This window comes from Aotus nancymaae, unplaced genomic scaffold, assembly GCF_030222135.1.
Source record: "Aotus nancymaae isolate 86718 unplaced genomic scaffold, 86718_ANA_hifiasm-v0.15.2.pri h1tg000019l, whole genome shotgun sequence".
NCBI classification, from domain to species: Eukaryota; Metazoa; Chordata; class Mammalia; order Primates; family Aotidae; genus Aotus; species Aotus nancymaae.
In genome coordinates, this window is record NW_026988431.1 from 15,841,860 (window position 1) to 15,855,962 (window position 14,103).

General features: G+C 39.2%; 1 protein-coding gene across 3 annotated transcripts in view; it reads right to left on the reverse strand.

The window, feature by feature from the left end:
* Positions 1–14,103, reverse strand: part of FNDC3B (fibronectin type III domain containing 3B) — a 371,599-nt gene that overhangs the window by 11,629 nt on the left and 345,867 nt on the right. For all 3 annotated transcript variants that reach the window (XM_012466702.2, XM_021674622.2, XM_064378642.1), the window contains exons 24-25: positions 7,311–7,477; positions 4,701–4,828 (exon numbers count right to left, since the gene is read on the reverse strand). In XM_012466702.2, coding sequence (XP_012322125.1) covers positions 4,701–4,828; positions 7,311–7,477 — 295 coding nt within the window. The remainder of the gene's footprint in view (positions 1–4,700; positions 4,829–7,310; positions 7,478–14,103) is intronic.

The window sequence follows — 14,103 nt, forward strand, 5'->3', positions numbered from 1 at the left end:
TCACTTTGACAAAGGCACCATTATGGGTTTTTCCTCTTGACTCAATCCAATTTAAAAGGCACCACTCCATTCGAGATGGTTTTTATTGAAGTAACCAATCATAATATTGTAATAAGTACAGAAGCATTATTATTTTTACAAAGACTATTTCTGTTCTTGATTTGATGAACGATATATTTTAAAGTAATTTTGACATGTTTATTTCAAATGAGAGGATTTCAAGTAATAACCAGACAACTGAGATGAAGAATCCATAACCCTTAATTCACAATAACACGCTGCGTAGCTGAAATCCTGTAAATAACAGAGAGCTTTTAGGGAAGGGTGGTGAGAACAGTGCATGCTCGGCTCCTGGAGGCTTACCTTCATCTCTTTACTAATGCCACCCCTCCCAAGAACTGAAGAGGAGACATAATTGCACCATGTTGTCATCTGTATAGCTCCCTTCTCATGACTGAATGATCTAATGCTCACAGTAACCATCCGAGTTAAGAGTTACAAAGAGAAAGTCAAAACTCAGCTAGGTGAATTAAATCCTCCAAAATTACATGACTATGGGAGGCAGACTTGTCTCCATGTCTCCCCTACTATGCCTACCAGGCTCAAGGGGAAACGTGCCAGCCTGCAGGCCTCCTCTATGGAGGGCAAAATGCTAAACAGGTAACTCGTCCTTGAGTCACAGATGACAAGCAAGGGTACTATTACTGAACTGCCTCTTGGGGGTTTTCACCCAACAGGCCTATAAACTCTTACAGTACTGATTATACCAGGCATCCCTTACAATGTAAAACACATAATAGATTCTCAATAAACCTGGGGTCTTATATCTGGAATCCATGAAATTTGAGTATCAGTTCATTTTACATGAAATTTTAAGTGGAGGTATGGAAATTTTTCTGATTTTTATTAAGGTCCTTCAGATACGTAAATGACCAATAAAACTAAAAAAAAAAAAAAAAAAACAAGCATCAGTAAAATAAATGATGGTTTTTAAAGATCTCTATCTTGATCTATTTTTATTTGGTTCTAAATTTGACCCTTTATTCATGCAGAAATTAAAAACTGTGCTAGGAGACAGTCATAGCCTCATTGTTTAATTTCTATATTAGGGAAATGAGTTGAAAGTCATTAAAAAAAATGTTGAAGGGGCCAGGCATGGTGGCTCACACCTGTAATCTCTGCACTTTGGGAGGCCGAGGCAGGTGGATCACTCGAGGTCAGGAGTTCAAGACCTGACCTCCACTAAATCCCATCTCTACTAAAAATACAAAAATTAGCCTAGCATGGTGGTGGGTGCCTTTAATCTCAGCTCTTGAACCCAGAGACAGAGGTTGCAGTGAGCCGAGACTGGGCCATTGCAGTCCAGCCTGGGTGACAGAGTGAGATACCACTTCAAAAAAAAAAAAAAAAAGGAGGCTCCAGTCAGGATGTGTTGTAGGCTCCAAGACTTTAAAATAGTTTGGTCAAGAGAAAATCTTTCCTTGTGGTAGTTTTTGTGATATGATGTAGAATCAATATATACCTTGATACTTATTCTGAAAATGATACAAGATAAAAATATATTTATACAGAAATGCCACCATATTAAACGTGGAGCTTTATAAACTTCTAGATACTTTAGAGCTTTTCCTTACGCCATAAATCTGAGCACCAAGATTTTCAGTTATTCTGCATAAATTTTGACTGCCAATAAATAATAATTTCTCATAATTTGTTGATCATTTTCTTGTCTTCAATATTTATATTCAATACTTCTTGTAAAAGTTATTGCTGCCTGAAAAGGAATACGAATATGGATTGTTCTGCTTTACTTACTATGCATGAAACTGTCTATACCATATCTTGTGCAAAAACATAAAAAGTCACGTGCATATAGACACAGTTTTCACTCTTTTAAAGAATACAGTTAATTCTGTTTGAAAAGAAGTTTTAAGTTTCCTGGAAAAAAACCTGTACTTGGAATCTTTATTAAATGGCAAAAGGCAAACCAAATATGCATGCAATCTAATGCAGAGTAAAACTGTAACAATTTAATACTTCAATAGATTGTTTAATAATTAAAATCAGCTGCTTGCCCCTTCTTTGTGACACTTGAACAACAGAAAGCAAATCACCTAGAATCAAGGCAAAGTTAAAGTTGATGCTTCAAGCAAAACATCAGAAAAGGCAAAGGCCCTTGTCGTATGTTGCCTATAAAAATGAGCTTGGGAGAAAAGGATATTATCCTATTAGGGGTGATTTTTTTTCTTTCCATGCTGAAGTTTACTCTTATCACCACTGCAGGTATAAATAACCCTGGTACTCTGAAACTGCCTCTTTCACACATGCAGGAAACATCTACTGAGTGCCAAACTATGTGCCAGTACTGGAAAAATAAAAATGAATAACACAAGCCCATGTATTAGTGGGCCCTGTCTGATGAGTGCTCTAATTGAGGTATACACAGTGAGCCTGTAGCTCTGCTGTGATAAATATACAGCAATAATTACCTCTCATTTTCTTTTGCTTTGCCTCTATGAATTCAAAGCCCATTGCCTGTCATCCTTGAACTATAATTATTTGAACCATTGTTCTGCACACATAAATATGTTTCATTCCCTAGCTCATGTCCAGAACAAGTGAATGAAGTACTCAAAACACCTTGTTTAAGTTAATGTTTGCTGAATAGGGAGAAGCCAAAAAAAAAAAAAAAAAAAAAAGAAACCAGTACAAATTGTCCCTGACTCAACTGTGGCTTTTCATGTACACTACTCTCCTTAATCATTTCTTGGTAAATGCAGGAAGCACATGGACACGTGGAGAAAGCTAACCCTCATCTACTGAGCCTTCCATGCAGCACTATGTTTTCACCTGTTTACAACAAGAAACACTCGGTTTATAACTGTTTACAATAAGAAAAATATTCTGTGGCATACATATGATTAGGCATCAGTATATCAGCATTTATATGCCCCTGGGTCTAAATTATAGCATTAAACAAACAACAGATTCAAAACAGACCATCTGCCAATAAAATCCAAATTACCGAATAGATTCACCTATAGTTTGGCAATGCCTGATGTGTATAGAAATCGAGTAGATAATGCTGCCTTTTCAACCAGAAACAGCAGTCACCATGCTTTGGGAAGCAGAATATTTTTCCAAGAACAGGTGGAAAAGCACGGCTCGTTGAATGAAAGGTTTTTACAACACAATGGCAAATGTGCAAGAATGCACTGTTTAGAAATGAACTGTTGTTAAGCGTCAAATGATATGTTGTAAAATATCTTAGCACCTCATGTTTTAACCATTTTCACATTGCTATGGAACAGAAAAAAAAAAATCTCTGCTCTCTATTTCCATGTCTTCAGCTAAGACCCTGAAACCAATCATATCTTTCTGGTAAAATGAAACAATTTCACATGTAAGTTAATTACTCTGAAATAGAATATATTGTATAAAATGAGATTAAAAAATGAAAGGAACCATAGTGTCCTTGTTCTTATTTAAGAGGAATGATGGAAACTTTGGTGACATCATCCACTGATGTTAATCAACACTGGGAAATGTCATGTTTAAAAGTACTCAATCTTTTATCTTTACATATTAACAAAGTACAGCAAAATGTCCAAAATTACATTTTTTACCCTATTTTATTTGCAAGTATTCTTTATTATCATATAACAAACACCAATGAGCAATTTAACGGAAACTCTGAATCAAATGATTTTCTACTTGTGTATCTGGAGTTGAATAAAGCTTTTATAAATTACGCTAGTGTTTCAGAGAACAGGTGGCATTTATCATCATCTTTATTTTTGATATAAATGAATGCCCCTACTAAAAGTGCTGGTGAAGAATGGACCGTCTGCTTTCCTAACGGAATACACAATATCATATCCTGATTTGACAAAAACAGTTAAGTTCTAGGCACTGTTATGAAAACCTATAGAGCATCTAAATCCTTCAGAGTCAGTGATCTGATTCTTCTTTGGAAGAATTAAGAATCAACAAGGGCTATGAAAAATGATAAAACTAACTTACTATCTGGCTATATTCTAACTGCATTCTCTCTTGCATGGGTTTATTATGTGATTTACAGAGACTTGCTACTCAAATTATGGTGTGTGGACCAGCAATGTCAGTGTCACCTGAGAGGGTGAATCCCCAACCAGGATCTACCAGGTCAGAATCTGCATTTTAACAGATTCCCAGGTGATTCCTTTGACATTAAAGGGTGACAAGCATGACTTAGAGCTTCGGAACCACAGGCCTCCAGGGCCTATGCATCAACAACCTTAACCTTCCATTACTTCTACAAAAAAGGTAGACAGGATATAGGCTTCAGTAGTTAGATTAAGACTACTTCCCCTCTATAGTAAAATCATAGGTACTTTACTTTTCAATTATATACAGACTTTGATACTTGCAAACCTCACAAACCTCACTGTCAATGTCAAATAGAAGTAAACTATTTAAAACTCTTCATAAGACAAGATTATGCTTGAGAACTGATAATTGAATATGAATATCACCATACACAAAATGAAATGTAAACTAGGGCTCATCCACCCTGAAGAATTAGTAACAAGTACAAGTCAGGCAGTTTCTACCATTGATTTTAAGAAAAACATAGTTCATTGAAGTCATTCATAGCAATGAGCAGAGGCATGGAGCCAGCCTGACTCAGTTGTACATGTGCCATCCACACCGGTTCTTACCTGTTTGTACTCAGATTCTCTTCCAACCAATACCTGCAGAATGTAGTTCACAGGGTCGCCTTTCATTGGTGGTACCGTCTCCCATAGAATTTCACATGAATTTCCTTCTAACTGTGTTACTCGAGGTGCTGAAATACAAATCCACACATCCAAGCTCAAAATTCTAAGTATCATATTAACAGTCAACACTTTAGCACTATTAGTAAAAACCCAGAGAGAGCAAGATTGTGCCTATGTTTGCCTTGAGTGAGGAATTTATTTGTCCAGCCTCTCATAAAACCAGCAGGGTGCCCTTTAGGTACAGAGAAGTTACTCCATGACTAAACAGTCACTGATGAAAATCATTTGCTTATTATCCTATTAATAACAGCTTGATGTGGATCACATCTTTTGTTCTCCTGTGGCAATTGGGTGTCCTCTGTGGCTTAGGCCCTGTACGAGGTATCCTGGGAGATGCAAAAACAGACGAGACAAACCTTGTTTTCATGAAACTGAAGATTCAGTTGAAGGAAGGGGAGAGCAAGATATGAGACACATACAGAAAGAAACATCAGGCAATAAAAACGAGAGGTACAAATGAAATGCTGGGGATTTCAGGGGAGGAAAAGAACATACCTGGGTGAGGGTCTAAGGAAAGTTTGAGGAGCAGGTGACATTTAAGAACAGTACTGGGGAATGGTCAGCATTGAAAGCCTTTAAAAATTAAATTATATTTATATATATTTTATTTTTCACCTACTGAACTCCTCATTCTCATTTAAAGCTAAATTATATTAGTCTGTAGTAAAGCACTTAAAATATTCTAGATTTAAAAAATATTTTCATGACTTCTATCTCTATAGTTTGATTCAATATGACATTTTCCCATTTTGTAACTAGAATGCATATCTGCTGTCAGAACCTTCTTATATTTTAATCTCTAATTACAAGCAACTAATTCTTTAGAGTTGTTTCTACTTGCAATTCTGTATGAATACTGTTTCAGAAGAATAAAGCTTTCCATAAAAAAATTAAAAGAAGAAAACGAGCCTATCTTGGAAATACTTGGTGAAAACTGCAAGCAATTTATGAAAAAACTAAATAAGGAAGCCTATCAGATTAAACAGTCCTCCAGTTAAGGCAATAATTTCCTGAATCTAAGAGAGGAAGACAAACTGATCATGCGTCAGAGTCAGAAAACTGTCCTTCTGAAGGAGAAGGGCTGGGAGATGCAAGCACTATCAATATGCCATTGTATTTTTTGTAAAATGAATCCCCACCAAGAATCACTTTGAGAGGCAAAGACAGTACTCCTTCATACTAGAAAGACCCCTGAAGCGGGAATAATTGATCAATGTGGCCACTCTTCCTTGGTACCAACAAACCAAAGCAGCCAGTGTGCTCAGACATCTTTTCTGCTCTAACTGAAAAGCAAAGCTGCACCAAAGGGCCAGGGCATTTACTGCCAAAATGACCTGGCAAGGCCGTGCATGTGTATGCACATGCATACTAGTTTCTTAGTCACATAAAGAAGGGTCTGCCAAAGAGTCTGCAAGGCAGGAAAGCAGGAGGAAGGTATTTACCCTAAACTAATCCTGGAAGGAGTTATGAGGTTCATAGAATCCAAGCCAAACCCTGGCCCAGGTCCTGGAGAGCTCCTGGAGTTGACTTTGTGTCCTGGTTGTAGCTGACACGCCTCCTCCATGTGGAAGTAGAGTCAAACACGTATGTGAGGATCTTTTCTGCAGGTTGTACTTACGTTGCTATCTGTCAGCCTTACGGTTATAGCTGGATAAAGTCACTTGTGCTATTTGTCCCCTTAAAGACAAGCTTCAGGGACCTCCACAAGAACCACAGTATTTGCAGGAGATGAGGCCATGAGGCGCTGGGTGGATGGGCCAAGCTTGCTATGGCTCTTGTTACTATTTCCTACCTTGCAAGTCAGCTGCACAGGCAGAGATCTGTGGCTAGAGAACAGGCTGAGGGCTCAGCAGACCCAGTAGGAGGAGGGTCCAGGCAGAATGTCTTTTGTTCACTAGCCTTGACAGATATGGGGGAAGATCTGGATACGTGGGGCTCTCATGACTTCTGTAGCACCTGATCCCATTAAGGGTCCAGAGTGGGAAAGTAGTCACCCACAAACTTCAAGATAAGTACCCAAGGAGATTAGAGCAGCTCGCTGCTGCAGCTTTCCAAAGGTATCACTCCACACCAAGAGCTGTGGGCCAAAAGGGAAAGGGTGCTGGAGTTGCCTAAGTCAGTCTCTAGGCACCAAAGTCACCCAAAGGTGAATGCCAACCTCTGCTTCTCTGAATGTCTAAGAAAGGGGAGTCTGACACCTTCCCTGGAAAACTCCCTTAAGGGCTGCAGCACCAGGAATTTGACCCTTATTTCTACCCATCGTTGTTAATAAACATGCATACATACAGAGAAAAGTCATTATCTGTAGGCCCTTTCCTTTTAAGGCCTCTCATTTCCCCCAGATAACCCATTGCTCAATCTTCTTTAGAATGTTCTTTTGATTCTGTCTTGCTGACATTATACTGAACATCAGAAAAGAGCTTCTTCCTATAAGTCCTATCAGTTCCTTACTCTCACAAGAGTGTGAGACAGAATACACAGTTTACACACCTTTGATGGTGGGGGGGACACTTTTGGTTGTGCTGAAGGTATAGGTTTCTGAGAAGGGCCCTTCCCCAGCCTCGCTTGCTGCCTGGATTCTGAAGGAGTAGCATGTGAATTCTGTCAGTCTCTGGACCTTGTAGGTGTGGCTGGGTCCTCTGTAGATTGAAATAAACCTAGAGGAAGGAACAGAATCAATTAGCCATCTGAACTTCTATTAATGACAAGAAATTAATTATGATGCCCTAGTGGAGCCGATTAGACCAACTTGGTAAACACTTTTCATAAATACTAAATTAATAATCAGCCAAATGGTATATCAGGGTTAAGTTTAATGTCTAAATGTATGCTTTTATAAAAGAAAAACATAAACTTAAGCACATATAAAGACTGGAATGAGACTCCTTTAATTAGGATCTAGATTCTAGAAACATCAGTTGCTCATGTTTTTATTTACTATTAAAAAACAGAATTTTCAAATTTTTCATAACGGTAATATCTACAATCTGATAGTATAAACTAATCTTCTATATACTAGGCAATGAAGTTACTGTTAACAGGATAGCCGAGAAATAAGATGCCCTCTTTAGTCAAATTTTGCAAATAGCTGAGGTTTAGCCTGGAAATGCTTTTAATTTTAACCTTTATCTATCTTCCCAAGAGCTTTCTAAGCCCCTTTCCTCAACTGCTAAAGAGACATTTAGGAGTATCGATTATTAAGAACACATGTAAAAAGAAAAAAAAATACTGTGTTCAGAATCATCCGTCAGGTTTAACAAAATCATAGACAAACAGCACAGGTGGGCTGGACAGTCTGGACTGACAGCTTTTGGCTCCTTCCCCCATCTGATCCAGGACTATTTTTCACTTCTCTGCTAATTAAGATTTCCATGAAATGTTAAGCATAGAAGGGACAAAGATAAAAAAAACAAGGCCTTATGTTTGAGGTGGTTTCCCCCAGGGTCTTAAAAACAACATTTTCACAATAAAAACGTATTTGAGAGCTACAGTATGCTGTCATCTTTTTTAAAAATAGATTTTAACTGTAAAATGTTGGAAATAACATCATTTCCCATAAGTCACCAAGGATCTTTAGTAGATTCAGTATTTGAATGCTGCTGGTCCAGTGGACACTTTGAGAACCACTACAGAAGCTAATCCAACCACACTGCCTTGTTCCTGGACAGACAGGACAATGGATTCTACGTGTCGAAGGCTTCATCACAGCATCTAAGGACAATCCACTGTCTTCAGATACTATTGGTCAGCCACTAATAAAATCATAATCCAACATGTCTGACTCTTGGGCCAATTTGGCCTAGGATCAAACAGAATTTATGTGTTCATTTAGCAAACATTTCTTGAACATCTGCTGTGTGCTGGCTCTGTGGATCTGAAGGATGCATAAGACCTAATCCCTGTGGGTTAGCTGGTCCTGCGTGTGGGCAAGGTTTTCCAAAGCAGAGCAGCAGCTTTTCCATGTGCTGGAGAACAGTCCCTCTGGATGGATGAATGGATGGAAAAATGGAGAGATACAGATCTAAAACATTTTTTTCTTTCCTTTTTTTTTTTTTTTAAATATAAAGCCTGTCGGAGTCAATGCTTACTTTAAAATATCCACGTGTGTATTCATCAGCCTCTGCAGTCAAGTTCCTGAGCCCTGGTCATTTCACCTATTTAGTGTTCTGTCTGCTTTGCTGTGTAAGGAAGTGCCTTTTATTAAAGGCTGAACATTTTTAATTTCAGGGAAAGCCAGAGTCCAGGCTGAAACCCACAAATACCATGGCAACCTATTTAGCACTCCTGACACATTACTGCCCTAATGAAGACATCCTTGCTAATGCTAGAGACAAACAGCTATTTATTAACTCAGCCTAACCTGGTCTACAGTCTCTAACAGGAGTAATTGCCCTTAATTATGTCACAAATTGAAGTCATGGTGTAAGAAGTGAAAGTGTTACATCTTCATTACAAACCTGCCATAAAGCTCAGTTTTTGATGGAGTTTGGAGAGGACTATTAGGAACAGTATGCTTTCCTGCCATGCCACACTCTAAGAAGGGTACTTCCTTTCGAAAATAAGTTCAATATATATGTGTACCCAGATCCAGTTATATATGTAGACAGTAGCATTCATAGTCACAAAGAAATTTACTAAAGCAAATTCGGTACTCTAAGTTTGTAGCATAACCTACATAGAACAGATAACACACATATCGACTTTCAAAGACATGAAAATCTTCTGTTTCTAGACTATTTCGTTCCTTTAACTTCTTGTTTTGCTTTTGTACTGGAGCATTTTATTAACTTTAAAATTGCATTCCAGTTTATGAAAAACATAGTGGAAACAGCTGATAGTAAAGAGAAATTTAAAATTGTATTTACGTCTGGAGGCAGTGTTACTTAGAAATACAAAAAAGACTGCATTTGTGTCTAGAAGAAAGTGCGAGTGACCGTGAAGGCTCTGGGGGAGGTGTGACTGCAGAGGATATCAGCTTTAAAGTTCAATCACCCTATCTTCAGTGAAGGCGGGGTTAGGCAGCTATAGGAAGCCCACCTTGGAGCTGCAATTCCCCTTGGAAAGGAAGTTGGGAACTGGCAGCCTGGTGCTCCCAGCAGAAGGGAGCTGAGAAGAGGAGGGAAAGGGGTGGTTCTTGCTTCCTTCAGCCTTTCCTAGAATAAGCATGTGTCTAACCAGTCCTCTAATGTAGGCCACTGCCAACTCTGGCAAAAATAAATCATAATCTGCTTCTTGCTCTGGTCAAAGCCATCACTGCTTTGACTGGGCTGTCTTCCCCCAAAAAGGTCATGGGAGGAAATTTTGGGAGTGGCATGGAGAAGAGGTCTCTTATTTAGTTCTCGGGATGTGTATGGAAATAGAATAGATGGTAACTAATTCCTATGTCAGGTAATTAATCAGATATCAAGCCCGCAGGAGGGAAGGAGATGATGGGCATGACACAGGCCCTCTCCTGGGTGAAACAAGTATGAGGTGGGAAGGGGAGACATCAGGAATCCTAAGAGCCTTGGGTCAGACAGCCCAAGGCAGGCAAGCATCAAGTGTTAATCCCACAGCAAACGGCCATCTAGAAAAACTGATGTACCCTGTCCTTTTGGGGCCTATGCCCTAAGGGGAACACACAGGCCCCAGGTCAGAAGAGCTGAGCAATGATGCGAGGTCATCATAGCTAGTGCCTTCTGAAGGCTTTCTCCAATCATCTCACTCTGAAGTGTGCCCAAGAGCCACAGGGAGACATTAAAGACAGAGGCAGCAAGTCTGCACATTACTAAAAAGCTGACACTTGTCTCGCTTTACAGGTTTCCCCTGCCCTTTCGTCTTCCTAAGGAAATAAAGAGGTACCAATAGAAAGGGAACTGCAAGAATGAAACCATGGCATGAAAGAGTGAGAAAGACTTGGTATCAATTTTTTATACTCTGCAGATCATATGTCACTGCCATTTCTAATTTCATGTCATTTTACTCTTTTTGATGAAGAAATTCATTAAATGCATAAGCAAATAGATTCTTGTTAAACTTCCACACCCCCTAAACATGTGGGTACTTGGTAGACTCTCAGTAAATGCAGTTTCTGAGACCAGAGTTGGCCCTGTAGACTATGAGACACAAGAAAACAAAAGCAAACAAACTCATCAGTTTGTTTTACAAGGTTGGAAAAGCTGAAGGGGTCCCCAGAATGGCATCCCTCTCACTTTCATTCCATGAAGTTTTCTTGAGTTGGAGAGAAGGGTTGTGCATGTGACCAACACCACACTGTCCTGGCGAGTCCAGGCTAAGAGCTGTTGCTCAAAACACCAAGATGGGGCAGTGGGCCCACTCCAAGCACTGCCTATAGTGTCAGGAATTTTCACGTAGAGAGAAGAAAGATGGGGAGAAATGCTCTCTTGTACTAAGAATATTTACTTGGAAAGGGGAAATAAACAGGTTAGAAGGGTGGGTGGGTCATTAAAAGTTTATAGTCTAAACGAATTCTTGATGGCTCTGCCCATAACTTGTTTCAGCTTTGACTGTAGTATCTTCTTGAAACAAGACACTAAGACAGCAATAAGCACACATGAGTTTTAATGTCGGCGATTTACCAATGGATAAAAAATGTTCTGCATAGTCGGCGCTCCATAGCTCTGGGTTCCATATCTGTGGATCAACCAACTGCAGACAGATAGAAAATAATGGGGGAGGCCGGGCATGGTGGCTCATGCCTGTAATCTCAGCACTTTGGGAGGCTAAGGTGGGTGGATCATGAGGTCACGAGTTCGAGACCAGTCCAGCCAATATGGTGAAACCCCGTCTCTGCTAAAAATACAAAAATTAGCCGGGTGTGGTGGCGCACACCTGTAATCCCAGCTACTTGGGAGGCTGAAGCAGAAGAATCACTTGAACCCAGGAGGTGGAGGTTGCAGTGAGCTGAGACAGGGCCACTGCATGCCAGCCTGGGTGGCAGAGTGAGACTCAGTCTCCCCCCCAAAAAAAAAAGAGAGAGAGAGAAAATAATGGGAGAAAAAAAGGATGCTTGCATCTATACTGAACATGTTCTTTTTACTCCCTAAACAATACAGTATAACAACTATTTACATAGCAATGACATTATCTAAGGTATCATAAGTAAACTAGAAATGATTTAAAGTATATAGGAGGATGTGCATAGGTTATATGCAAATACTATGCCATTTTATATAAGGGACTGGAGCTTCCATGGATTTCAGAGGTGGGAGTGTACCCTGAAACCAGTCACCCATAGATACTGAGGAAACAACTCTGCGTGATACTACAATGGTGGAAACACGTCAATATACATCTGTCCAAATCCATATAGTGACCAAGACGAAGAGTAAAGCCTAATGTAAACTATGGCATTTGGGTGATAATGATATGCCAATGTCTGTTCATCAGCGGTAACCAATGTCCCACTGTTGTGGATGATGCTGGTAACAGGAAAGGCTGTGGCTGTGTGGGGGTAAGGTGGGATGACGGATATCTTTGTACCTTCAGCTTAATTTTGCTGTGAACCTAAAACTGCTCTGAAAAAATAAAAATATTTAAAAATGAAAACCAAAGTTCTACATGTCTGTGAATACCGAATGACTTTGCCTATTCTGCCTGCCTGTCGGAGTACTCCACGGCGGGACAGAGCAAGGTTTCAAGAGCAGAAAGACATACACAGACCTTACCAGAATGCAGAGCCTATTCCCTTCACTGTAAACTTGAACAAGTCAGATAACTCTCTACAGCTCAACTGCCAGACAACAACTGTCTTGTTCGCTTGGCAGGAACTCTTATGAGACTCCGAGTAAATTCTATGACTCCTTATTGAATATGTACTAGGAAGGCAAACAACAGATTCTGGGCATTTTCCAGAAATTCTAGGGGAAGGCTTACTTTTAATTTCAGTATTTTAGGCTTTAACATTGTTTGACTTTTTGCACACAACTGCAACTGAAGGAAGAAGTTCCATCATGTTAAATCTTTAAATGTTCCTTTATTTTAAATCACTATGGGGGAAAATAATAATATACATGAAGAATTTAGCTTTAGGATGTTTCCTTAAAAGAGTTTTGTTTTGAAAAAAATCCAAGAATGCTCTAACTGGCCTATAACTTAAATTCATGGTGGAAAATAAGAGAGAATGCTAATGTTTCTACATTTACTACCTTGTTATTATCTTATAATCCCTAGGCCAACTACAGGCTCACAGCAACCCACTAATATTAACTCCACAAAATACTCTAACCTCCTGACCTAAAATGACCTGTAGTCTACTAAAAGCTGCAAATGGCACCTTTCAAAACACATTTCACAATATCACAAATCAACAGCTCAGCACAGCAATATTCATTAAAAATGACATCTTTTTTTTTTTCTTAATTTCCCTGGGCTCTACGGACTGTGTGTGTGTATGTGTATGAATGTGTGTGTGTGAGAGAGAGAGAGAGAGAGAGAGAGAGAGAGAGAGAGAGAGAGAGAGAGGGAGAGAGAGAATTTCCGTTACTCAGGTGGCATTTGGGAACGAACAGTGCTCAAAATAGAAATGAATAGTATTCGCCCTCACTCTGCCAAGAACACAGAGTCCTACCATGTCTATGGAGAAGCAGATGGTATCAGGTGGGGACACCTGAGGCAGGGAAGGTACGATATCTAAATTGATTCTCATTTTGGCAAGAGTCCCCACTTACCAACTGAGCATGAACGTGCCAGCAGCTATTGAGAAAAGGGATTAATTTCCTAACCCTCTGTCCCTGGCTATATATGGACCTTTTGGCTTGTGAGTAATCAGGCTGCAATACTGTTTCATTAAGGGGCTGAATTTTGTCATGCTCCTTTTCTAAAAGATAAAATTTCACTATACCTACTGATAGTGGAAATTCTTTACAAAGAATAAAGGACTAAAACAAAAAAATTATTTTTTTGTTTATACTTCAGACATTAATATATTAAAATGGAGATTTATTTATATTCAAAAGCAGGATGACTAGAATTTCTGAAGACCACTTGAAAAGCTTGCAAATTCCCACTCTCCTACTTAGCTTTCAAGTATACGCAGTGAACTTCATCTTCAAGGATACTATTCTCAGAGTTTTCCAAATTTCTGTTTGCCTACTTCTGTTTTAGTGGCCTTGTCTCAACCTGAAAAAAAAATGTTATCTAATTCCATTCTGTTATTTTTGTTTTTAGTAAATGAGAGGTAAAACTGTAATCTGACTTCTATTTCTGGTTCATTTAAGATCTCAAATACTTCATCTGCCACCTCTCACCTCTGCCTGTGCCTGGACATTTTAGCCTGAGACTG